The following is a 27555-nucleotide window of genomic DNA, read 5'->3' as shown; positions in this document are numbered from 1 at the left end:
ACAGCGAGGTGGCATGCTGGACTGGTGCCTGCAGTGTAATTAGGTCTCTGTGTATGTATCATGAATTGTGTTGTTATTACGCTACAGATCTTCATCTGCTCAGCACCCAAATTTAGGAACTGTTTCCCCTTGACTAGCTGGCATTTTCTTTCTCTCTCTCATGAATTGTTTTTTCATTATTACTCTTGTATATTTAACACCATGTTGGTGGATCGTTGATTTTCCCTCCTTGTACAGCACTCAGTAGATACCGACCATGAGTTCTCCACACCTTGCCATTTCAGAGATGCTGTGACCCAGTGTTCTGGCCATAACAGTCTGGCCCTCGTCAAGTCTACACTCAGGCTTCTACCCCTGCCTTGTTTTTCTGTGTTCAACACATTGACTTTGTGTACTCAATACATCCCAAACCTTAACATTATTCACGCCATAGTGGGGTGGTCATAATGCTTTGGCTCTTCAGTGTTTTCTTCGTTTTGGGCCAAAAAGTTATGGAAAAAATTAAATTAAAATTAATTTTAAAATTAAAAATTATAATAATACCAAGCTTTGCACATGAAGTCATACACAAAATACCCAAGTCTGGATATAAGTATTTTTAATAGAGTGATTTTATTTCTATGATAATTTATTTTCACACCAACATGCCTTCTTGTATTGTTGTATTTTGGCTGAGAAATAACTAAGGAAGACCCAGTGGCAAGAGAAAACAAAGGAAGGAAAGTTTTTTTGGCGTTGTTAAAAAAAATAGACTGTACAGTATGATGTAACAGTATGATAAACAGTGTGTTTTAGCAAACACTCTACAAGATGCATTTTCTCATGTTATTTACTGTCCCACATATACAAAATGATATTGTATACAAGAAAAAAATACATTATTAAATCTCAAAGAGTTAATTTCATGCATTAATGTTGAAGATCGCCTGTCCTTCAGGACTAAGTAAAGTATGTAAATTAGTTTCAGAAACATGTGGGATGGCGAATATTGATTCCTCCCACTTTCATGCTTCATGTCCTCTTACTGTATTCTTCAACACTAAGTGAGATACACACTGATGAAAATGGAATCTATTGTAAGACACAGATACATTCCGTAGGGTAACTTAAATTTACTGAAGCTAAATTCACTGACTTGCTGTCATGTTGTCATTTGTCTTGTTGGATGCATTCTTTTCTTCATTTCTAGTTTATTTGAAGGAAACACGCACTTTATTCACATACTCCAGCATACACGCCATTGCCCAAAAATACCAAGTGTAACCCGCTATCCACCCAGCCACCACCTACAGCTGCGAGATACTCACATCACTCCAGCAGTAGGGAACTTCCAATGACAACCGACTGAAGATGTGACTGCTGCGTGTACTACAAAACTACGTATGGAAATTATTCTTCAGCATGTGACAAGAGACGTACATACTTTCTGATTTGAAGAGCGGCGAGCTGAGACACCCACCAACACACTCATACGCAGTTAAAAGGCACAGCAGCCTCACGGTTAGATGAGATAAAAGCTTAAACTATTACTTTATTTAGCTCTCATATTGACTGGCTGCCTTCTACAGTGAATGTTGAAGGCAAGACAGCACATGAAAATCTATGATTCCACTCTGCAACATTAATAAAGCCTTTCAGGCCCGAACAAACCTGTTTGTACTTACTCCATGACATCAGGATGTCAACTACTTAGTTAACTACTTAATGTTAACTACTTAGTTTCCTGACTGTATAGTATAAAATGCTGATTGCACAGTTACCCTGCTGGCTGTACTCAAATATTCAGATGTTTTTATCATAAGAGTAATGGAATTTCACGACTATTTCTGAGCAACTTGAGTAAATCTGTCACTTCATGTCGCATCCCCCAGACTAAGAATCCACTCTAACACACTTTATGACTCTCTATATATCACTCTATATTCCAGACATCTATTGTAGTACACACACACACTCAATGCATAGAATCACCAGTTAGTTATTCCTAGGTCTACTTGGCACTGAGGTCTACCATCAAGTGTTCATAGACTAAAGTTTTACCCTTGAAGCTGGCTGCAAACAGAAAATCCTGATTTTTGATGGAGATTAGGCTAAAGGCCCGAGGTGCACGGACATTGAGCTCCTGAAAGGGCCAGAGGCGTTGCTCCTCTTTGTCCCACAGATAAACCCTGGAAAAGGAGTAATCACTGCCCAGGACCAGATATTGGCGGCCATCAACAGTAAAGGGTAACGCAGCCTTGGAGCCACGAGACGGCAGCGTTTGAACTTCCACGAATTGCTGACCCTCCCAGCGCAGCACATGAGAGTCACCAATGAAGCGCCCAAGGCACAGGTAGAGCGTACCGCTGACATTGAAATGCCTCACCATCCACACATCTGCCGCATCGGGCAGGTGACCAGAGAAGGCAAACTGGCGCCGGCTCCGGTTCCATTTGTAGATAGCTGGAGGCTGGGAGATGCTGGACAAAATCAGCCACGGCGTGCCGTCTACCTCTAGGAACTCCACGTGTGTGTCACGGTGCCATGGGTGCAGAGACTGGTAGGAGTAGAAGCCATTGCCGTTCCAGCGGTACAGGGTGGTCAAGCCAGCTTTGGAGCTGTCAGCCATCACAAAAAATAAATCATCTTCCAGCTGGAAAGTCTCCACGAAGTTAGGCTTCAGGACACGGGCTGTGTCGATGTCCTGGATCTTTACAAAGTGTTGGGAAGCTTCTTCCCACCTGATAAAACAAGAGTAACGGGATCTAATGCCTGTTATACAATCGCACAACTTTCTCCTACCTTTATTTGCAGCATTATTCACCAAAAATACTTGTGTGACTTATGATTTATCTTTTTGTGAATTATGATACTGTGTTAACTGCTTTGGCATGTAACTGGTAAGACGCACAGGATAGGATGCCAGTCCATCACATAGTACACATGTTCCCACTATTGGGAATTTAGAGATACCAATTCATTTAACCATATGATGGACTGCAGGATGACAGTGTGAAAATGGATGCAAACACCAAGAAAACATGCAAACTCCACATACAAATTGCCCGGGGGCAGGATTCCAACCAACAACTTTGTAGATAATGATGAAAACTCACTTGTAAATGTAGGATCCCCCAAAAAGCTGAGCCAGCACCAAAAACACCATGTTATTGATGACTACAGGTTTGCAGTGGATGGCTGAATGAGCTAAAACACAAAATCAGCACAAAACGACTAAGTTAAACTGCAATGCCATGTAGCTGTGATGTCACAATCTCCATTGCCTAACTAAAGCCTATAAAAGGTGAATAGGAACACTGAATCAAATATTTAACCGCAAGTCTAACATTAAGACCAACTTTAATAGTGAGACAGAAGTTCTTTTAATGTCACCACAGTTCACTCTACTCCTAAACCATCTTAGACTCACAAGTGATGTTGTAGTGCTTCCTGAAGGCCTGCCCCATGTCGTCCCACGCATACAGTGTGCAGATTCCCGTGTAAGGCTGTGCAAACACGACGAACAGGTCTCCATTTAAGGTGTAGGACTCCACAGACACTGACTGGAAAGGGAAGGTTTCATACACTGCAAAGTCTGGTGGGAAGAGGAGGGGGGACAGAGCAGTCATCTTTATAATCTTCTGCTTGACTATTAAAGACTAAATTTTTAACACCTTTACAGTATTCACTGTGCATTGAACCGAAATGTTCTTTGTAGGTGTGTACTACATATCGTGTAAGAGATACATGGAAACTAATGAACATTTGCCAAGGGACCATGGTTAACATCCATTGTACAAACTGTTACAACAGTTATTAGCAATATTCCTCAATTAGCACTATTGCATCAATTGGCAAGGGCCATTCGCTTGCATATTTTGTATTGCAACAAGAACCGAGGCACATACAGTAGGTAAGCATGGGGTGGTAGTTGGCTCTAACTGGGGCTCGACTTCATTACAGAGCTGTGGCCAGGTTGGAAGCCGTGGTCAGATGCTTGCCGAACTGTCTCTGGCAGGGAGCCTTCCTAACTGTAAGCCAGCTGATCCAAAATTGAGGTGCTGAAAGTATCTGTCCATGGTCCTGACCAAGGATAGCCGCTACCTGTCATTTAGTTAGGTTTAGCAGAATTTTTGGGTTGTGGAAGTGATGTTGTGGTACTCCCACCTCCATAAAGTTACTCTGAGCCAATCAGATCCTCAGCCCTCAGAAAATGCAAATAGGACAAGTCATCAGTCTTGATGTGTTGCCCTTCTTGGCTGGTGCTGCACCTGGAATGAGAAGTCTTGGAGAGGCAGGAACCAACAATTGACATTGATGTTATTGTCCTTGGTGTGGGCCATCCACGGATTTGGTCCATTATGAGAGAGTAGTGTCACCTGGACATGCTCTCTGATGGCCCATTTGATGGCCAAGCCTTTCTTTAAAAATGTAGCATCACAGGCTGGAAGTTTCGTGTTCTGGTACATTGCAAGGTGTTCCTCACAAACAAAATTATGGGCCAGCACAGGACTGAGGTCAGTGTTGGATATGTAATTTTACACAAAGTACCAGCCCAAAGCAGGGCCACAAAGTAGTTATTTTGGCAGCAAGGGTAGTATGTGGACCTGACCTTCTCTGAAGTCCCCCATTTCAGCCAATCTGAGAGCGGCACAGTTAAGGAGGGAAACAAAGAAATGAATACCTATAATATCCTGCCAACCCCAGGAAGGCATGCACCATTGTATGAATCATTAGCCATGGGCATCCTGGCTGGTGGTGGCCGTCTTCTGTTGGGACATCAGGAGCCCAATTTCAATCTGAAAGGTGGGGTATTAGGCTTAAGTGAGCCCCACCTGACACTTCTTAGGGCTGATATGAGGGTGCGATTACATTATATAGGTAGGCAAAGGAGTAGGTCTGTTGTAATCACAGGACTTCATCCTTGAGCCACTGGAACATGGGTAGGGCTCCATAAAGTCGAATAGAATAGTATATTGCTACTAGAAGTGATGAATGTAGTCTTCTAAATGGGGGGTAGGATCATTTTGAACCTCGGTACAAGCCGATTGGTTGCCTTTTCCCCTCAGGTCATAATGAAATAGAGGCGGTTACTGTGTACCAAGTAATGTTGCAGGAGCATTTCCTTCCCTCTGGGTACCCCACAGATAAATAAGCCCTGTTCCCAGCAGTGCTTGAGGCAGTTGTCCTCTTTCTTAGCCTTCAGAAAGGAAGATTCCCGGGTTAGATCAGAAAGCTTTCGGTTTCTCCATTTCCCCCTCTCCCTCGAGCACTGGTTGTAAATTCTGAAGTACGGGCAATCTTGTCTCCATTATTCTTGATAGCAGACCTATTCACTGGACAACTCTCTCAATCAGTAAAGGTTCAGGACGTTTGGGTACCGTTCTGATCTTCTGATCCCAGGTTTTTATGGGATGTTCCAGCTGGCTGGCAGTGCAGAGTATCTGGAAGCGATGCACACGAGGGGCAATTAACTATTCACAGGGTGACTCCGTAAGCCAGAGTAATAGACCTTCTAGAGTTCAGCACTGTGTGCCTACAGCTTGACATTGGAGGCTGTAGAGGTCCAGGTGGTCTACCTATGCACCATACATCCCACCTTTCAGGTTTTAGAGCCAGCTCCCATAACTTATGCACCTTCTCTGGAAGATTTAGGGCATCTCTCTTCTAGGGTGGAAAGACACCTGTGGAAGCTGCTGCTGCAGCGTAGTTCTCATCTCCCTGTGAGGAGTTCCTCTCCCTCTGGGAGGACTTGTCTTTCTCCAAAGAACAGGTGACATCCACCCACTTGGTAACTTCTACAATCCAACGATCATCTGTAAAGCATTTTTCAGCACCTGCACATAGTCTTTATGGTCACCTGTTTCACAGTCGGGGTGGCTGCGAGTTCCTCGGCCTGCAGCAATCAGTGGATGGTGCGCTATTTCAGTTTGTTGGGACACTATCAAGGTATAATTCCATTCATGGAACTCCTGCACTGCCCGTGCACAGGATCTCCCACTTCAGCAGGGAGTATTGTCCAGTTTCCATAATTAAAAACTCATAATAAGCCCTCTGAGTATATCCTGTGAGAAAGGAGTAAAGAATATTACTCTACTCCTCTGGGTTCCACCCATCTCGGTTAGCAACTACTTCAAAAGAGTGGAGATATGCCTCCAAATCATTATCCAGCATCAACTTACTCCGTAAACCCTGTGCACTCCATCATTCCCCATGCATTGGTTCACAAAGTGTTCCCCCAGGAAAGTGTAATTTATTAGAAAATGGGTGTACAAGAGCATTGCCCTTGTGTTGGCGCTGGTTGGGGCTCAGCATCATTTGCTTTGGCGAGAGCTTTGCAGAGCTACAGCCAAGCTGGAGGCTGTCAGCAGACTACAAAAGCAGCAACACACACTTCATCACAGCCAACACACTCCCTGCCAGATGACCTAAATACACACACTTCTACACGTTTTGAAAGGGCGAATCCACAGTAGATCAAATGTTGGCGGTGTGCACCCATGATTTCAAGCAAGTCCTGTGAAAGATCAATGTGGGAAAAGCCCCTGGACTGGATGGTGTGCCAGGATGGATCCTCAAGGAGTGTGATGACCATCTAACAGATGGCCTCACCAGCATCTTCAACTCCTTCCTATTGCTTGCTGTATTACTCAACTGCCTAAAAGCCACAACCATTATCCCTGTGCCAAAGTTCTTCGTAACATGTATAAGCATCAAGTACAACATTGCAACAGCCCTGGACTGATATCAGTTTACATAAAGGGGAAAGATCCACTGAAGATGCTATTTTATCTGTTCTCCACACCAGTCTTAACCACATAGAGGCCCACACCTGTTTGAGAATGTTATTTATTAATTTCAGGTTGGTATTCAACACCATGATTCGTAAACAATTGATATCAAAACTCTACAATCTCAGCCCAAACACGCCACTTTCCTTATTTTTCAGTCAAACAACCGTAACAGAAGGGTCAAAGAATGCTAGAGCGACCAAAACTGCCCCTAGGTACCACAGACAAACAAATACAGTCAGGGCAGTTTCATGAGCAGTGGTATTTTCATAGCCTGACAGTTCTTTACATCTGAATGACACTTCAAATGAAGTGCAACCTCTAAATATTTGTCTAAACTACTTATTTTTGTCTCAAATTCTTTTTCTGATATAAGGTCACGAAAAAGAGGTTATTTGTTTTAAAATTCAAGCATTTAATTTTTGCCATTTTGCCACTGTAAAATGTTTTATTTATTTCATTTTTGTTACTTATGCCATTATGGGGGGAGCTGCTGAAACTTGTTGAACTTTTGCATGTCCTTGACCCTTGAGAAGCCATTTGTTAACCTTGAGGGGGAGGGGCTTACACAGAAAATGAGCCAATCAGAATCATTATTGGGAAACAGGCATGGAGAATTAAAGGTGCAGCACTTTTTGACAGTTGGTCCAAGACAGAAGTGATGAAATTTTGACAGGAGGCTGCAGTTATTGGGCTTTCAGCAGTAAAACTATTTAATTCTTTTATCTAAAGCAAAATTTCCATGAAAAAAATACAGGTCTATCCCAAGCACGACACGCTCAGTAGAACCTGGCATCTTCCACATTGACATTATTTTTAAAGTGACATGGACCATTTCAGCTTTATTTTGTGCCTAACCAGCGGCAGTAAAGTGATCCCATGGGTCCGACCTGCACTCATGCAGTGGAAATCCTCAGGCACAAGGTCACGGATCCGACGGCCCCGGAACTCGAGTGGGTCAGCACAGACCATTGGTGGTACTGAGGTGTTGGTCCTGCCCATCCACTCAACCAGCCACTTCATCTTGCAATCACACAGTAGGGAATTCCCCCGAAGGTCCCTGTCCAGACAAACCAGGATCTTGTAAATCCAACAATTAGGTTCTGCCAAGTGATTTCAACATACGTGGGCTTGTTTACACAATGGGCATTCAAAGGAACAGATCGATTAGTATGTGCAAGAGGTCCCAGTAGTGTTCCTGATTATGCAAAACATTACTGTAAAACACTCTCTAATGTGGAAGTATAAATATGGAATTTAAAACGTTATATCAATGATCTTAGAATAATCAATTATGACTTAGGGATTCATTATTGATTATGATAAAGTATTGTTCATAATGATTTGCCTTTATTCTGTGATAAATCATCATTCAATTCATTTATGAGTCCACAATTCATTCTCTATGAATTGGGAAAATTGGGGAGTGATTTTTAGACCAATCTCACAGAAATCTGTGAAGGATCTGTTCAAAGGCTCATCGGTAATCTCTCGCTGCTCCCTGTTACTCTTTTGCCTTGTGCAGTATTTCCCATCCCAGTCCTCAGGCACCCCCAGACAGTCCGCATTTTTGCTCCCTGCCTGAATGTGGACTGTCTAGCAGGGAGCTGGGGGGGGACAAAAACGAGGACCATTGGGGGTCCCCGAGGACCGTGTTGGATAATACTGCCGTGGGGTATGATATAAGTTCAGATGAAGAGGTCTGAATACTTTATACCAGCTAACTAAGTTCCTTACATCTCCAAACATCTCATACGTGTAGGTCCAGACTCAGGTGGACAACCTGCACCACTAAGGGGTCCAAACCTCCGATCAGCAACTGTGTGCTTCATATTTTAAAGTTTTGTGCCATTGTTTTTAACCCTTGAATCAAGTTACTTAACCTGAACTGCTTCTGGAAAATATCTAATTGTTACCACGTCGTACTAAGCTGAGAGAATTCAGATAAGGCCTGTCTTGTACTCACAGGTCTGTCAGGATGTCCAGGTGCCTGAAGAGATCTCGAGGAAGAACCCGAAGGTTGTTATTGGACAGAGACCTGCCAGTAAAAAGAGGCTGTGGGCTCAGCTATGTGCAGCAAGCTGTTGTGTCACAGATTATGACAAATTCCATCTAGTTATCCAACAGACACAATGTATAAATCTATGCCTAACATGATAACTACACAACAGACAGGTGTGGCTGCAAAAAGGAGCCTCTCTGTGATTACGATGGCAGGCAACAGCAAACGTAAAGTCAAAATGACACTCACAGGTGAATGAGGGATTTGAGTCCTCTGAAGGTGTGTGTGGAAAGGGTTTGGATGTCATTGTTCTCTATGAACCTGAATGGAAGAAAACAGATGGGACCAACAAGAAAGGACACGTGCAAAGGCTTCCAGATGAAGATCCACATTCACATAACCATTTTAAAACATCCGGTGCACCACAGACATGCTTTAGTAAAGGTCACTTCTGAATAGACAGAAAAGGACACAAATAACCTTGGATTGTGGAAACTAGCCCATCCACCACTGGATCGTCACGGCGCGGAGGAAACAGAATGAACAAAGCAGCACGCTTACGTTTGGGCTGCTGACACTGTGGCTTGTCTAAATTCTTTATCCTAGTTGCAATTTTTATTATTATACTTCTGGATTTTATTTAACCTTTTTGCATATCCCATGCTTATTTAGCATAAAGGTCCCAGTTTCCGCTGCGTGGTGTGAAAGTGACACACAGAACTGGCCGAGAGCTACAAAAATTTCAGGTCAAGACAGCCGAGGGACTTGTAAACCGGAACCAAGTGCTGGAACTTTGGTGTAAAAGCGCGTAATGACAGTGGCCGGGCCTTTGTGTTTTGTATCGTCCTTAGGTCCAGCATCCAGAGTGACTGTGTTTTCAGGACCTGACTAAGTGACTAATGAAGTATTATTATGGAGCTGGGAGCTTAAGCCACCTTAACAGTGTCCCCCCCCCCCCCCCCCCAGGAAGCCGCAAATTGGTTTTTTGAATCCCCAGCACTTTTAGGGGGTTTTCTTGCTTTCATTATTCAGCGCAGCAGCACGGTGCTGCAGTGGTTCGCCTCACACCTCTGGAACTCTGGAGGTTCTAGTCTCCGCCAGAGTTTTCATGTTCTCCCCATGTTGTTGTAGGGTTTTCTCTGGGTTCTCTGGTCTCCTCCCCACAGGCCAAAAACATGAAGGCTGATTGGAGTTACAAAATTGCCCATAGGTGTGTGTGTATGTGACCGGCAACAGGTTGGCACCCCATCCTGGGTTGTTCCCTGCTAAGTGCCTGTAGCCTCTGGGATCGGCTCTGGACCCCCTGCCATCCGGCACAGCACACGCAGTTGCAGAAAACGGATGGACATATGGGTATTATTTAACGGATCTGTCTGGATCTGAGCTGCATGTTACAGGCTGGGGTGGAACTCACAGGTACTGCAGGTGTGTGAGGCCAGCGAAGGCGTCATTGGCGATCAAAGTGAACGTGTTGGAGTTCAGCAGCCTACAGAGACACAAAGAGAGGGGGTCACACTTACTGTACAGCAGCTCTGCAGCTTCGGCCTGTGATCGGAAGTTTGCTGATTTGAATGCTATGCCTGGCAGAGTCAGCATATCTCAGTTGGTTCCTACAGCAAGACCCTCAACCCCAAAAACTACTCCAGGTGCTCTGGTATGATTTGCCTCACCTTCATATGGGGTAAATCCCTATATACTTCTGTAAACGGCAATGAAGTGTTGTTAGGTTCCGTGGCGATCGCGTTGGTAAAGCGGTGATCGCACAGGCAGGCGAGAGAGCAAGCAGGCAGGCAAAGCACGGGGTAAACTGGGGATTTATTAGGTACGGGATGGGCAGGACAAAACAGTAGCTCGAACATCGACTAACATCAATGACGGACGAAGGACTCAGGCAAGACATGGACTCAAATAGACAGAATAGATCAAAATAACAAGACACAGCTGGGTACGATCGGGGAAGCACACGTGGATAATCAGGGGGGCGTGGCACACACGAGGATCAGACGAGCCGGGCGTGACAAGTGTCAATTTTATTATTAAAGAGACAAGTGTTTGATTTATCTCCCAGTCTGCAGTTCTGTTTCTCAATGCAACGTTTTTATAAATATTAGAAAATACTGCAATAGAAGAAATTGTTACGAAATAAGTGATAGTGAGAGACAGCTGACAAGCATAATGATATTTTTTTTCATAACTTGTAGATCTGAGCTCCTCTGACGTAAAGGAGTGCAGATTTTACTCACAGGAACTGGAGCAGGTGCAGGTGTGAGAAGGATCCCGCTGGGATCTCAGTAAAACCCACGTTTATCATGGTGCTGCAGAAACGAGAAAAGAACACGATGCGGACGCTGACAAGCCCATCGCTGTCCCATGTGACACTGAGCAATGCCACTGTTGTTCAGCCAGTCATTATCAAACCCCTGTCTTCTAACGCTTTTCCTTCAGTGATAAGAAACAATTCCTGTGACTGCAGATTAGACTTTGGTGCCTCCACAGGTCACACCATGACCCCCCTGGCAAAGAGCGAAAGCTCAAAAATTCAGAAGCCTTTTTTCCGTTGTATGGTCAGTCCACTTATCTACATTCTGTATCACATGATAATTAATGCAAATCTGTATTGTGTGTCAATTTACAATAAATTACAATACAATAGTTTTAGGATCTATCAACGCTATTATAGTTTATCCCAGTGTACTGAGACACACACACAGTTGAGATCACGTCTGGGGAACAAAACACAGGGGTGGCCAGCAAGCAGCACTAGAACAACTGCGATTAAGGTCTTTGTTAAAAGACCCATCACTGTACCATATACACGGCTTGATCCAGTGACCTTTCAGTCATTGGCACGGATTCCTAACCTGCAGAGCCATACAAATACACATGGACAGCAGGAGACACTGCAATGCAACAGGAGGCTCATTGTCCCATATTTGTATATGGTTTTAAGTGACCAAAAATGCATCAACTGTACTTCATAACCTACTGAGATACAAAGGCCCTGAAGAATTAACCCAGGACCTTTGTTATGCATATGTGAAGCATTTTGGTCAAGGAAAGCTGTTTATAAATAAAGTTTCATTATTGACCTTTCTCACAATGCCAAAGACGTCCTACAAATTCTAGAGCCACTCAGCTTTTTGTCAATAAAAATTATGCTCCAGCAGAACTGCACATATACATTTAATAGCACGCACACGCACACACGCACACACACACACACACACAGACTGTCTATTTATTTCTATGGGCATAACTCTAATCCCAACAATGACATCCTTAACCCCTGCTCAGCCCTAACCTTAACCACAAGTAACTAAGGAAAATACAAGACATTTGGATACTTAAATTTTTTTATTGGTTTCGCAGATTTTTATAAAATTGAGTTTCCATTATTTTGGATAAAAGGATTTTATCGTATTGTGGGACATAACCTCACCTCAACTCCCCCCAGCCACCCCCCACACATACGTCAACTACATAACCATTTTCAGAAAGGCAATGAGAATATGGAATGCCAGAATTGTGAAGGTAGAGCTATCACAACAGTACATGTATAGCTGTTGCTCGCTATATACCAGATATTAAAAATCATTTCTATTTAGGTCACTGTGTAGGGGGTGCAGTAATTCATTATATAACTCAGCTTTCCAATTATTAATAATTCATTCAGTACACAAAAGAAGTTATTGTAAATATTATAATAACATGAGAAGAATTGAGGCATACCCAAATGAATAAAAGAGACAGGTAGCCCCACCTGACCTGAGACAGACAATCAAGACAGATGGTAAAGAAAGACAGAGAAGGACAGGCCACTGGATAAAGAGAGACACTGAACAAACTGTCATGATATACAAAAGGGAAGGACATAAAGGCAGAAAAAGAGAGAGATACATGAAGAGGACCAGAAACAATGTGAAAACATACAGACAGAAGGACTGGAGAATATAAGAAGAGATATAAGTTTGGACATGAGGATAAAGATACGGACATGAGGACAGACAGATATAACTATGGATGGACGTGACAACAGAGAGAGACAACCGTGAGGACAGAGGGACAAATATAAGTATGGTCATGAGGACAAAGAAACGAATGTGAGGACAGACAGACAGATATAAGTATGGACATGAGGACAAAGAAACGAATGTGAGGACAGATGGACAGATAAAAGTATGGACATGAGGACAAAGAGAAACGAATGTGAGGATAGACAGATATAAGTATGGACATGAGGATAAAGAAACGAATGTGAGGACAGACAGACAGATAAAAGTATGGACATGAGGACAAAAAGAGACGAACGTGAAGTCAGACAGATGCATGGGGAGCTTCATGGTGCCGCACTCACAGGGAGATGATGCCCTGCGGGAAGCTCTTGGGAATTGCCTTGGTGTCCACACAGAAGGCGTTGTCCTTGGTGCAGGAGCAGGTTGGGGGACAGTGGGGTATTTTAGGGACCCACCGGGCCACTGAGGCCCCCACCAGGCACAGCAGCAGGCCAAGCGGGGTCCATGGGATCGCTCGACACCACCGTCGCCTCCTCCTGAGCCCAACTCTAGACATTCTTCCTTGGGGCTGGGGGGGAGACAAGCGAGAGGAGATGTTTCCAGCGAGGGAGGCAGGGAAGGCGCTCAAATCCAGCACTTCCTGCAGAGTAGCAGGCAAGCGGGTAAACAAATAGAAAAATCCAGTGTCGCCGAGGCAACGGGGAGCACAAAAATCTTACTGTTGTCGTAGCGACCGGCTGTAGCAATGTTTGCTTCTTAATAAAACAACAAAAAAAAGCAAAAATAAAGGGAAAGGGGTGAAAACAAACAGGGGTCCGGATGAAAGCTGTAGACTTTTACTGCTCCCTCGCTCTGTGTGTGTTTGCATATCACTGCATTGCTCAGTGCTCTCTAGTGCTGCTACCCTAGGGCCAGTATGTGGGAGAGAGGCTCAGCACTGTTGGTGCTGAATTATTAACCACTCCTTTGCATGGACCCTGCATAGCCTGGCTGGGACCACAAGGGGGCCTTGGAGAACAGCATAGATCTCATCTTTCCAAGCCACTTTAAGAATAAAAATAAAATAAAAACGAATGGACGCCCCCCAAAAGATTCCATTACATCAAATAAACTCAATAATGAATTGATCATGTTTCATAAACAGCAATTTAACAGCACCAGCCACCCCTCATTTAAGACTAATACAGTACATCCACCCCATTATCCACCCAAGGAATAACTAAGGATGAGGTTTCAACCAGCTGCAGGGTATTCTCACAGACCATTCACACCTATGGGAAACTTGGTAACCCCAATTCACCGTAGTATGTTTTCGGACTAAGGGGGTAATCTGGAGTATCCGGAGAAAACCCCACAAGGACACTGGGAGAACATGCGAACTCCACGCACGGAGAGCCCAGACAGACGTGTGAGGGAGACAGTGCTGAGCACTGCACCACCATGCCATCTGCCATGTATTCCAGTGAATGTAATGCTTATTGTAAGCTGCATTTTACAAAACCACGGTAACGGAAGAAAAAAGCAGACTCACTACCAGATAACCACTAGGGGGAGCAGAAGAATGTACAATGACTGGGAAAACTGGACATCCAGGAGGTTACAGATCAGAGTTAAGTTAAGGGAAACATTAACGACTTTGATTTGCAACTAGCATCAACATCACAATCATTACTGGAAGCATGAAAAAAGTGTTGAAAAAGCTGCACAAACTGCCATTTGCTATTAGTTTTTCTTGGTTGCTTTGGAGAGTTTTTCTAAACAGTCTTGAGGTTCTCTCAACTGCCTGTGCATTTCCCTGACCAGTGTGTGCAGTGCAGCACAATAATTTGGATAGCCAGCAAAAAGAAATCCATCCAAAACCTCTCATTCATGTCATCCATTTAATCAATGCCACCTAAATGTGAAGTCTCTGAATCATTGCCTAGCCTTTGTCCTGTGTTACCTTTCTGTTCCTATCTTTTATGTTAGACGGGTCAGTGCTGATCAGCCATAAAATACCCTCAAAACAATAATTTATCATCCAATTTGTTTCTTACCATGAAAAGATTGGTTTTAATATTCTTGGTGTGGCTTTCTGGAACTTTCTTTTGACAGCATACCTCTCGTTTTCAATAAAAAAATTATGGTAAAATAAACTCCAAGTGAATTAAATAAACAAATTGAATTGGTCTTATCATGCCTTGCCTAGTGAAGTGTTCTCATTCATTTTAAGTAGAGGTTCCTGATGTAGTACACAACTTTATGTGGCGTTAACTACATGTACTCATGTTCTAGAAATCATTACATGGTTCTACCACATTGCTGTTTTCTGCAAGACAGGAATACAGTAACATTTGTTAGGTGGATTTTTGTTTTTATTCAGGACATCCAAAATTACAATGCTATACATCCAGATACAAATACATACATACAAATCTGGAAGCTTTGACAAAAATGAAGATATATGTTACATTAAACATGTACACAGTATTTTATGTATGTTTATGTGGGAAAGTAAAAGGCCTGTTTCACACAGTGGGTTATCTTGTTACTCCTGCTGATCTGGACACATATCGCAGCGAGTGCAGAAACATGGTTACGTGGCTTGTGATGTGCAATTTCTTCATTTGAGAATTAGTTTAAAGCAACTGAGAAAAACTGTAATGCATATACACCTGTGGATCTATTGGCATCAAAAATTGCTTACAAACATATTCAGAGAGCACTGAATTGACCATGTCATCAGTATGTTTATTTTACCGCATATTGAAAGCTTTTAAAGACCATTCAATGACCGTTCACTGGATCCTCCGTACTGTGGCAGCATGGGGGGTATCAGCTTCATGTTGGGCAGCCACATTTAACAGCATGCAAGCCTAAAATCAAGCCTGACTCAAGCCTGAAATTAAGCCTGGCTCAAACCTGAAATCAAGCCTGAAATTAAGCCTGACTCAAGCCTAAAATCAAGCCTGACTCAAGCCTGAAATCAAGCCTGACTCAAGCCTAAAATCAAGCCTGACTCAAGCCTGAAATTAAGTCTGTCTCAAGCCTGAAATCAAGCCTGACTCAAGCCTAAAATCAAGCCTGACTCAAGCCTAAAATCAAGCCTGACTCAAGCCTAAAATCAAGCCTGGCTCAAGCCTAAAATCAAGCCTGGCTCAAACCTGAAATCAAGCCTGGCTCATTGTCTCAGAAGGATTACTCACCGGCTGGAAGATATTGCACTGCCACTTTGTCTTGCCGCAGTGTTAATACTATTACAGATATTTCAATTTAGTTTGCAGATGCTTTTATCCAGAGTGACATGCAACTGAAGATGCAGGGTCGAGCAGTCCCAGGAGGAAAGGGCCTTACCCAAGGGTCCAATGCTGCAATCACTCGACCTGGGGACGTGAAGCAGTGGCTTTCTAATCACATGCACAGAATCCTAACCTACAGCACATACATGGAAAGAAGAGAAACTAAATAGATACTATTGTACACAATTTGTAAGTGATCAGAAATCCATAATCAGTGCTTCAGATTAAGAAAACAGGAATTTGCATCAACGGTATGTACTGGTACAGCATTGTTAAACCCGAGAAACCTGCAGGCGGATGAATCTTGAGAAAGGTCTCTAATACTGTATATATGTGCTTATTTCCAAATATGCACGACTAGAAATTTAAGGGGTCAAATGGTAGCACCCTGACCACACTTCCAGGGTTATGGCTTTGATGCCTGACCCGTTATGTTCTCCCTTCACTCACAAATGAAAAATAAACGATGAGATAATTCGTTATGAATCATGGACCAAGGCTGTGTCCTCCTCTTCCAGCCGACTGTGGTTACACTGATCGTTTCAGAGCGCTGCCACTTTCTGTTTACTTAATCAACTTACTTCTGAAACACAGTGACCCAGAGTGACCAAAAACCACAAGAGCCACCATATGTTCTTATTTTTATTTATTTATTTATTTTAAGTGTTGGAACTTGCTTTGCATGCTGTCCAAGCCGAATAAAAGGGGGGGGGGGGGGGCTGTGGTGGGTGGAGACGCTGCCCCCACCCCTCCACCCCCTGTCCGCTCAGAGTAACTAACCATTGCAGCAGCAAGACGCAGAGAATCGTGTATTTCAAAGTGGTTCTTTTAAAAGTTCTCTATATACCAGCGTGGTCAGGATGGTGGAGCGAACCATGGGACACAGGGATAGGGTGCAGGATAGGCTTTATCAGGGGAAGGGATGGTGGAGCAAACCATGGAACACAGGGATAGGGTGCAGGATAGGCTTTATCAGGGGAAGGGATGGTGGAGCGAACCATGGGACACAGGGATAGGGTGCAGGATAGGCTTTATCAGGGGAAGGGATGGTGGAGCGAACCATGGAACACAGGGATAGGGTGCAGGATAGGCTTTATCAGGGGAAGGGATGGTGGAGCGAACCATGGAACACAGGGATAGGGTGCAGGATAGGCTTTATCAGGGGAAGGGATGGTGGAGCGAACCATGGAACACAGGGATAGGGTGCAGGATAGGCTTTATCAGGGGAAGGGATGGTGGAGTGTGGTCAAAAGGCAGATCCAAAGGATGAACGGGTGTATAAACGTGTACGTCCCACATTGGCAGCCAGACTTCCCTTCGCTGGTGAAGCAAATGTCAGCTGATATTGAGAGCAAGTTAAGTTAAAGGGAAAGAAAACGAGGGGGAGGTTAATACATCTGCTAGATGACAGGAACTATCAAAAGGAAACATCTTTATGACAGTTTGAAGAGGAAGAGCCACTTTTCATAAAGTGTCCTACGTACAGGGTGCACAGGGTGCACAGGGTGTACAGGGTGTACAGGGTGCACAGGGTGTACAGGGTGCACAGGGTGCAAATATATATACAGAAACTGCTACAATTCTAACTATATTTACAAAATAATGTATGCTGCTTGGTCATATTCTGCAAAGCCACATTAGTCATTTTTATTTATCCTGAATGAAAATAGAAAAAACACTGCCAAAAGGAAGCCATCATTGAATTTTCTTCTTCCCTGTCATAAGTCCATTCCTTGCAGTAGAGTGTCATAGACCAACAGGGTACAACACAGTCTCTGGTAAAGTTCGTCTGTTGCCAAAGCATCACAGCTCACCATAACACCATAGGCTGTTGTTCTCCAGGCACAGAATGAGCAAGAGGATGACAGGCCTATCAGGGCCTGGGGAAGGCCTGCCCAGTGGTCTGTGATGATAACGTGGGCAGGCGTGGTCCCACAGTGCTAGCGTCATGGTAGAACGCAGAGTCGGCTTCCAGGGAGCAGGTGGAACTCTGGGTGTCTGGGCAGATTGGAAAGTAGTGGTCCAGGGGTTTAGAGAGGTCCAAGTACTCCTGGAGGAAAAAGGGAGAGATGACTGGATGAGAATGGACTGCACTTAACCTCCGAACAAGAGGCTTAGCTTACTATGCTAAAGGTACATCTTTTTCTAAACATCCCGTTTATTCAATCATATCTGTGATTCCTTACTTCCTGATGCTTATACCCTCTGATCACCGAATAATTACAGGCTCCTAGACAGCTAACCCCAACCGCCGGACTGACCTGGTGGGACATCATAGTGAGCGCACGGTCCAGGTCCTCCACTAGCTGCTGGAAAGTTGGCCTCTGGCTGGGCACGGCATGCCAACAGTCTCTCATCATCATGTACCTGTGGAAGAAGGGGAGACAGCAGGGATATAAGAAGAGAAATGCTAGTAGTCAGTTTAACAATTAAAGTTTTATAAAATGAGGTTAATACTCAACTGCAGTACGGTGTGACTAGGGTTGCGACAACTAACCAATAACGTCAAAAATAATTATTAATTAAAATAGTCGCCAAAAAATTTTGTCATTGATTGCTTGCATTTTTGCGGTTTGTTACATAAATTCCGAAAAATTACATCACCATCTAGCAACGTTAATGTTGGTGTGTCAGGCTTTCACTTTTTCGTGTGCCACACGTGGAGGTGCGAGCAGACTCAGCTGTACTGCATTTGTCAGCGGCTGCAGACGGCCGCATACGGCTTTGGCGTTTCACCAGACCAGCAGAGGGCAGATGTATTGCAATAAGCACAAATATAAGCAGGGAGTGTAGTGAAATGGGTAAACTTCTTATAAACAGTTTCAAAGTTGCTACTAGGCTCGGGTGGTAATACAGCATACAACGGTATTTTGAAATCTTCGCGACAAAATTAGCTGGGAACCCCTGTATGGTGAATGTAACTGCCAAGATTGCAAAATGCTAGAATAATGTTATTTTTGAAAATATCATAAAAATACCATATACTGCGGTATAAAATATGATTGCTAGCAAACAAATATGCAAAACAGAGACAGTGAATCTTTGTTTCTATGCCATTCTGTCTCAATACTGTAGTTTATATATATATATATATATATATATATATATATATATATATATATATATATATATATATTATTATTTTTTTAAACAAAGCATCTCTTTGACCCAATTAATCAATTAGTCGATAGCATAATAATTTCATTAAATCGATTATCAAAATAATAATTCTTTTCAATCTTAGTTTTGACATTTAACAAGAGCTACGTACAGCTCTGTAGTGCAGGTGGACGGCCGGTCCATGCGGTGACCTTCTCGCAGCAGCTTGAAGAGTTCCTCCACAGGAACCCCTGGGTACGGTGAGCCACCCAGTGTGAAGATCTCCCACAGGAGAACCCCAAATGACCACCTGTAACACATCACACGGGTCAGGGCATCTGGTTAGCACCTGAGACTGGAGGGAAGACGGATCATCGAGCAGGGAGAAAAGGGTGAAACTCACACGTCGCTCTGGTGTGTGTAGATCCGGTCAAACAAGGCTTCTGGTGCCATCCATTTTACCGGAAGGCGGCCCTGAGGGGGTACGCACACATCCCCATTCAAAGATCAGAAGATCAAAGAAACAACAGTCTCCAGTGATCGGTGGGAATCACTGACCGTAGTCACCTGCTTAATGTTAGAATCAATGGGAACATCAAGATTTGCAAAATATCTGGAAATCGCTACTTAAAGTGGAAAGAGGATAAACACATGTCCTGAAATGTTCCCCAAGGTCATTCTGCTGTTGCAGGGCAATCGAAGCTTACATTAGTGGTCTTCTTGTAATAGTCAATGTGATGAATGTCTCGGGCGAGGCCAAAGTCTGCGATCTTCATGACACTGTCCTCTGTCACCAAGACGTTGCGGGCAGCCAGGTCCCTGTGGATGCACTGCCCCCCGATAGCAGATAGTTAATTCCTGACCTATGGCTAGCATACAGCTAAACCCCTAACTTAACGGTATTGCTTGACAATTGTACCTTTTTCGAGGCTAAATACTCCATGCCTCGTGCCACCTGGTAGGCACAGGAGACCAAATCTTTGATGGACATCTCCTCCACAGGCACCTGGTCTGAATTGTAGCAGTACTCCATGCCTAGGGGGCGGCGTGCACGCAGGTACTCACGGAGGTTGCCCTTTGATGCATACTCCACGATCACATACAGGGGCCCTGGTGCAGATGAGGGGGGACACCAGTTCTGAACTACAAACACAGCTGTTTCGTTTTCACATACTGCAACTTCAACAAGTTAAAACACCAGTGCAATAACGCACTGAAACAAATGATTTGGGGTTTTTAATATATAAATACACCACTTTGCTTCTCTCTCACTAACCGTCTTGGGTACAGGCCCCAAGCAAGTTGATGATATTCTTATGCTTGCCAATGATCTTCATCATCTCCATTTCTGAGATCAGGTCTGACAGGTCCTTTTCCGTAGCATCGGCTGATCGGGAGAAGCAGGTCGCACACATTAATGTCTATTGCAATTTTTGATACATCTTTTTTAGTTTCACATAGTTTGTGAACGCTCTGTCTTGGGCGACTGTCACTTCAGATTTAAAAACACTGACAGACATGTTTGAGTTAACCACAGTTCCTCAAGTCTCTAGAGCATTCATCCTCCACCCAAGCCATCATCCTGTTTTCAGGCCGGGTTCTGGATGGCTTTCCCTGCCATCTGTGGCTCACACTGAATTCCTGTCCAGCTGCCACCTCATTTCGCTGCCCCCTCTGCTTTCCTTGACAGAAAAACCTTAGTAAAACATACCATTAACAACATGACTCCTCATCCCACTTTGTCTTCATTCCAAGACAAATAACTATCAGGAGACCAAACTGTCTGAAGAGTCCAGTGTCGAGACCAAAACAAGAAACTACTTTATTCCTGACCCACACTTCTCTGGCCTCAAAAGAAGTAAAATCTAAGTGATGCACAGGCACTTCCTCTCCATTAAGACCGTTGGAGGACAGGTTCTCTTTGTCCAACCCACTGCTCCCCCCAACAGTTCCAGCCACTCACGTTTCAGCATCTTGACTGCCACCTTGGTCACGCAGTTGGGCTTCTCCCGATCCAGACCAATGGCCTCTCCCATGACCACCTGCCCGAAACAGCCTTCTCCGAGGGGCTTTCCCAGGGCCAGCCTGCAAAACAGAGTGCCGTAGCCTCACCAAGCTGACTGCAGACACCTCGGTATCATACAACCATGAAACAGCTTTAAAAAGCACTAAAAAACTGGCAAAAATAAAAAAACTGGCAATTTTAAATAGCATTACAAAGGCTAAAATATGATACCTGTTTAAATTCAGAAACAAAACTGTTTACATTGATTAATGTTTAGGTGTGACACAGTGGCCTCACTCCTCTGGGACCAGGGTTCGAGTTTCTGCCTCAGCTCTCGTGTGTGTGGTTCACATGTTTTCTCGGGGTTCTCTGGTTTCCCCCCATAGTGTAAAAACATGCTGAGGTTGACTGGAGTCGCCAAATTGTCCGTAAGTGTGAATGTGAATTTGAATAGGGTACGTGAGTGTCCTGTGATGGGTTGGCACCCCACTCCTGGGTTATACCCTGACTTGTGCCTAAACCTTCTCAGATATGCTCTGGACCACCGCGACCCTGGATACGACAATGTTCATTCACATTTTCACATTTATGTGTATGTTAACAGGCTGCTTCAACTAGGAGGAACCTTGTAAGGACAGGTACGTGTGGAGACAAATTAGCATAAAACAAAATGTAGCTTACCACAGTACAGTTAGCTTCATATTCAAAAGTCAGTTTTCCGGCTGCAATTTCTTGCAACAAAAGCAAGCCAGGCCATTTACATCACAGATGTTTTATGTCGAGGACACAGACAGAGCAGCAGTACGGCACACGTGTCACTTCCAGTGTTTAGTTATTCGCCCATTTATTTATCCCATTGCACTATAAATGGACAATTACTAATACATATATATTAGGTCATCTATGTCAGTGTCGTGTTCACATCCACTGCAGTCAAGTCCGAGTCAATTCCATATTATTAACAAATCATGTTTGAGTCAAGACCAAGTTCGACAGGGGATGTGAAGCTGACGTGAATATTACACCGAGTCCGGATAAACACAAGTTCAATTCTAATCCATGAATCTAAATTCAAAAACTGTAAATCAAAGACTAAGCAAATACCTCAGATTTTTACATTTTAATTATCTATTTAAAATGACCAGCAAAACTAAGAGACAATTATTTAATGCCTTTAGCGGCATTGTTTCAATTGTGGGGTGATCTGTCTCAAAATTTAATCAGTTCCAGTTAGGTAACAATACAATACAGACTCATCAAATGCTTTTTGGGTTATTGTCTTTTTGGGATCAAGGTTCAAAAGTGCTCCTTAATTACTATCATTATATGTGATACTTTATTTTGGGGAGATTGGTCACAGTCCTCAGACTTGCTAAAATGCTAATTTTATTTCACAATACAAAAAAAACAGTAAAACTAATTAGCTCCTACCACCCAACATTATTAGCTACTGTAGCCGAATAAGTAGAGCAATTTTCTAACGACTCAAGGGTCATGGGTTTGAATCCCAGAGAACACACAGAAATTGTAACTCTTCCCTCTAGTGTAAGTTTCTTTGGATAAAGGTATCAAATTAATGTAGTATTAATATCAAAGTAATGTAGTATTAATATTAAAGTAATGTAGTATTAAAGGGCCCAAATGAAGTTCTTGTATTTCTGTGAAACTTTTTTTCACTCCTGCAGGGAAATGGGTATTTTTTCATAATCTATCTTGCTCTCTATGAGACCCACAGATGCATATACAAGTGAGAGCAGGTTTTCGGGTCAGAGCTCTGTGTCCAACAGCGTCCAATACACCTCCGGAGCAAGTGACAATTAAGGGCCTTGCTAAAGTGTCCAAGAGTGGCATCCTTCCTCATGAATCAGGCTTCAGTACGGCTCTCTGAAGGAAACTCGGCCGATGGCAGGTGGAGATCAGTGGATCATCACCCAGAAATGCAGGCTCCCCTCACAAGCCACATTCGTGCAGGGCTTTATTATGGACTAGGGGACATACCTCTCCCTAGGGAGCTCCCAGCGTGGGTCCTGGGGTAACTCGTATTCCGACACCCCCGAGAGCATTGGAGTGCCACTGGAGGAGAGACGCGACGGACGCACAAGCATGGCCGCTGAATGGAGAGAAAAGCTGGAGTCCACGGATACCTGCAGGAGGTGCAGAGGAGGTCACTCTCTGGAAGGGGCTGTGCAAGCAGACGTGCAAATGAGGGAGGGGCAGAGGAAAAGGGCAAATAGGAAAGGGGGCTAAGTCTGCAAAAAATAAATAAATAAAATGATTCCACTTGAACAAAGTTATCAAAAGTGTTACTGAAAGTGATTATGTGTGGACATGACAATGTAAAGAGCAGAAGCGAAGCAGCCGGTTGCTTGCTCTTTGCACAAAGCCAGGACATTCGACGCACCTCACAGTCTCTCAGCTTCACAGCACTCACAGTCTCTCAGCTTCACAGCACTCACAGTCTCTCAGCTTCACAGCACTCACAGTCTCTCAGCTTCACAGCACTCACAGTCTCTCAGCTTCACAGTCTCTCAGCTTCACAGCACTCACAGTCTCTCAGCTTCACAGTCTCTCAGCTTCACAGCACTCACAGTCTCTCAGCTTCACAGCACTCACAGTCTCTCAGCTTCACAGCACTGTGACCCCAAGTGTTTCACACATACATGAAATAAGACAAGGAAGATACCAATCTGAGGGGTGGGACATGATCACTGTTGACAGGCCTGACAGAGGGTGCATCAAATCCCCATCCACTGTCTATTACCTGTCTGTGCAGGGGGATGCTCTTCGCCAGTTTCTGCACAGCCAGCTGGTCACCAAAGGCGCCCTTCTTGGACGTGCTGCGCATCTTGAAAATTGCAGTGATGGCCACCATGACAGAGATAAGGAAGAAGCCCACGCAGTAGATGAGCACCTCCAGGTAGGTCTGGCTGGGCACTGGAGATGGAGGTTTGGCTGGGGCACGTGGGGGCAGAAGGGGAGGTCAGTGTCATCACCAGTACATAAAGCTAATCCTGCCAGCATAAGACCATGGTACCATGACAACCACACACACACACACACACACACACACACACACGTCACAGGGCCCAGAACTGACAGGTCAGACAGCTGTATGCGCAAGTGATGCAAGCAACCTAATACACAGAAACCCCAGAGTGATTACAGCCAGTACAATTGACCCAATTGGCACAGCACTGTAAGCACAAGCCCCTATTGTGGAGGTTATAAAACGAGCCTTTGTGGCTTTAGGTTTCGCCCCACATTCTCCACCGGTGTGAGCAGGAAGGCGGCCAATCGTGTGCAGGACACTTTGGGAGACTATCACACTATCACCGAGAAAGCAACAGCCCACAGGGGGCAAGCTTTCATTTTTATTCTTTATATTCCGTCTTTTTCCAACCACGTGGACTGTTTTTTTTTTTATTACAAGCACATCAATTTAGTAACTAAACACTTAACTGCTCTGCAAACTCTACTAAAAGCAGACATGTACACACCTGGCATTCAGCTACACACACACACCTTACAGGACAGCAGAGCTGTAACTCTTTGCAGTATTGCACCACCACTCTGCCCACTTCACATGGTGGTGGTTTAGGATTCAGTGATATTCCCAATAAAATTCAGTAAAACTCCTTCAAAAGTCACACAGACGTTTGGTAACACTTTACTTAAGGCCATGCTTTTTGTAATTTATAAACACATTCATAGCAAATAATAATGCATTCATAAAGCATTATAATCATGGCTACAAATATTTATCAAAAGGCATAAATTATAGCCCTGTGTATTGTGCATTATGAATGCCTTATGAAGCTATTATCTATAATGCACTAGAAATAACTTCATAATACATTATAAGGGTTAGTATAAGAATTAAGGACGCTTTGTCCTGCAATATGAACATATCCATAGTGCATTACAGATGAGAGCTTCATAAGGCAGTCATAATGCATTATAAACATAGCTATAATGTCAGACCTTTTTATTTGTACAGCCATGTTTATAATGCTTTATGAACGCATTAGGAACATATTTATAAATTACTAAAAACATGGCCTTAACGTTTCTACTAGGGGCTACGAGTTCCTGACATTTATACTAGGATTTAGAAAATATGTGGAATATTACCTGAATTATATACCTAGAAACCTCTAAAGTAGGTCACTGTGAACATAATTTAAAAATGATACAGTTCATATTACTTTATATGACAAACCAAATGACAACAAACCCAAACAAAAGAGCCTCTTCACTATCTGAGTGAATAAAGACAGAAAGACAGGCACCTTGATAATTTAATCAACATTAATTTCACTCTGGAAATTAGTTTGATGCTCAGCAGAAGCCAGCTGATTATCAAGGTGCACCTTGGAGAGCTGAATGCACTTTTAGAAAATCACATCAGCTGGCCAGACCCACTCACAGCAGCACAAAAGCATAAGAAGCCGGGACAAGGAGGAAGCACAAGTAAAATGATGAGTTTTAATGAAGTCTTCCCCATCGTTTTGCCATGCAATTTCACACAGCTGACAGAAAACAGCTGCTCTGATTAAGTGGCTAGTTAAATGTAACTTCCAAGGTAAGATATATTTTATTATTAGTACTTACATACTTTAATTTAATTTCACTTCAATTTAGTTCAGTTTTTTTAAGTGCTCAAAGGCTAAACTACTGTAGAACTAGTCACCATCAAGTAGAGTTATGACTCCCACCTGCAGACAAACCGCAGCAGTAGCTATGCATGGACAGTCTGGTGAAAAATTAAATGATCCTTTATTTGCCTTTTACACAGGTTTGAGTGCAGGTACACTGGAATGCAGCCCTCTGCTTATCCGATTTTGCTCTCCGTGAGACACACAGACACAGCTGCAGGAGAGTGCAAGCCTGGGGTCACAGCGAAGGGTCGGCCAGCGGGCAGTGCCCCTGGAGCTGTGGGTTAAGGGCCATGATTAAGGGTCCATGGACATGTGACCACTCTGCTGAGGGCGGAGTTTCAACCACCCCTGAGAGGGGAAAGTTTTGTTCATTAAAACATGCACATAAAAAAAGTGACTAACTGGGGTGGAACTTCATCAGAAGGACAAACAGAGAGAAAAGGGGGCCAAGAAAGTGTTAAGAGGAGGGTGCAAAAGTAACCACTTAATACCTTTGAGAACGGTTAGCCAAGCAGAGTGGTAAGAGATCCCAATAGAATTGCCCGCCAAACAGGTATACTCCCCAGAGTCATCCACGGACACATTCCTCAGCTGTAGGATCTCCATCTCTTTGTCCGTGGTGTTAAAACCCGCCGTCTGAAAAAAGGCGACAGTCCCCAGAGAAGGAAGAGAGAGAAAAAACAAACAGGATATGAGAGGAAGATGCCAACCAGGTTGGCTTTGACATCTCGGGGGAGGGGGGGCCGTGAGAAAAGGTGGCTCCCCCTTTGTCCCAATCCTGGTCTCCCAGGACATCCCTCTGAAAGCTGGGGAATAGAGGAACAAGCTCGAGCAATAAGAGGAGACCACTCAACGCTTGGCCAAGATACTGACCCATCACCGTTTGACAAAGGTGGGGAGGCTGAAGTTTGCTCTACCCAAAAATACCACACCCCAACATTTTATACATGCATCAGAAGGCTACATGAAATGTACCCCAGCAGAACCAACAGACACACAGAATATTAGAATATGAAATCAAAACAGATGCAGCAGGATGAAGAGAAGACACGTCAAATTGGAGTGATGCAAAACTAGAGAACTTGCATGACTCGAGCAGGGAAAGAGTCGTACAGCACTCTCCTTAAATGCTGAACTCAAATTACGATGAATGATGCCTGAATTATGTGCTTCTGAACCTATGCTGAAATGCTATGCAAATGATGCTATTTGCTGAACTGACAAGAGACAAGATGAAATGAAACAAAAGATCTACACTTACATGGACACAAATATTGGGACACCTGGCCATTACACACACAGGAACTTTTATAACTTTGCAAACATAACAGCTGCAAGTCTTCTGGGAAGATTTTACAGAAGATTTTGGAGTATGTTAGTGGGGATTTTCCAGATGAGCGTTTTTGAAGTCAGGCACTGATGTTGAACGTGAAGGTCTGGCTCGCAATCTCCATCCTAGTTCATCCCAGTGGCTTTTGATAGGGTTGAGGTCAGGACTCCAGTTCTTCCACACCACACACACCCAACCATGTCATTACGGACCTTGCTTTCTGCACTGGGGCACAGTCATGCTGGAACAGAAAAGTTCCTTCCTTCCCCAGACTGTTCCCATAAAGATTGAAGCATAGAACTGTCCAAAATGTCTTGATGTGCTGAAGCATTAAGAGTTCCCTTCACTGGAACTAAGGGGTCTAGCCCAACCCCTGAAAAACAACCCCATACCATTAACC

At 43.7% G+C, this 27555-nt stretch overlaps 2 protein-coding genes across 5 annotated transcripts in view; both read right to left on the bottom strand.

Moving 5' to 3' along the window:
- Nucleotides 1–593: 593 nt before the first annotated feature.
- LOC125746624 (leucine-rich repeat LGI family member 3-like) lies at nucleotides 594–13676 on the bottom strand. Its single transcript, XM_049020839.1, has 10 exons — nucleotides 13505–13676; nucleotides 13127–13353; nucleotides 11016–11087; nucleotides 10187–10258; nucleotides 9022–9093; nucleotides 8737–8808; nucleotides 7661–7830; nucleotides 3410–3574; nucleotides 3096–3186; nucleotides 594–2720 (listed from the first exon to the last, which is right to left on the bottom strand). Exons 2-10 carry the CDS (start codon nucleotides 13339–13341, stop codon nucleotides 1991–1993), a joined length of 1659 nt encoding a protein of 552 aa, XP_048876796.1. The 5' UTR covers nucleotides 13342–13353; nucleotides 13505–13676; the 3' UTR covers nucleotides 594–1990.
- A 3802-nt stretch (nucleotides 13677–17478) lies between these two features.
- The window catches only part of fgfr1b (fibroblast growth factor receptor 1b), a 34227-nt gene continuing 24150 nt past the window's right edge, over nucleotides 17479–27555 (bottom strand). For 2 of the 4 annotated variants that reach the window (XM_049020800.1, XM_049020802.1), the window contains 10 exons: nucleotides 23929–24119; nucleotides 23166–23311; nucleotides 21126–21247; nucleotides 20439–20549; nucleotides 20082–20272; nucleotides 19870–19992; nucleotides 19566–19636; nucleotides 19335–19472; nucleotides 18325–18430; nucleotides 17479–18113 (listed from right to left, as the gene is read on the bottom strand). In XM_049020800.1, the coding sequence (XP_048876757.1) occupies nucleotides 17937–18113; nucleotides 18325–18430; nucleotides 19335–19472; nucleotides 19566–19636; nucleotides 19870–19992; nucleotides 20082–20272; nucleotides 20439–20549; nucleotides 21126–21247; nucleotides 23166–23311; nucleotides 23929–24119 (1376 nt within the window). In that variant the 3' untranslated portion in view covers nucleotides 17479–17936. The other 2 variants (XM_049020801.1, XR_007399017.1) reach the window with 2 other exon arrangements.

This window comes from Brienomyrus brachyistius, chromosome 7, assembly GCF_023856365.1.
Source record: "Brienomyrus brachyistius isolate T26 chromosome 7, BBRACH_0.4, whole genome shotgun sequence".
Lineage (NCBI taxonomy): Eukaryota > Metazoa > Chordata > Actinopteri > Osteoglossiformes > Mormyridae > Brienomyrus > Brienomyrus brachyistius.
This window is presented reverse-complemented; position numbering and strand designations above follow the sequence as displayed.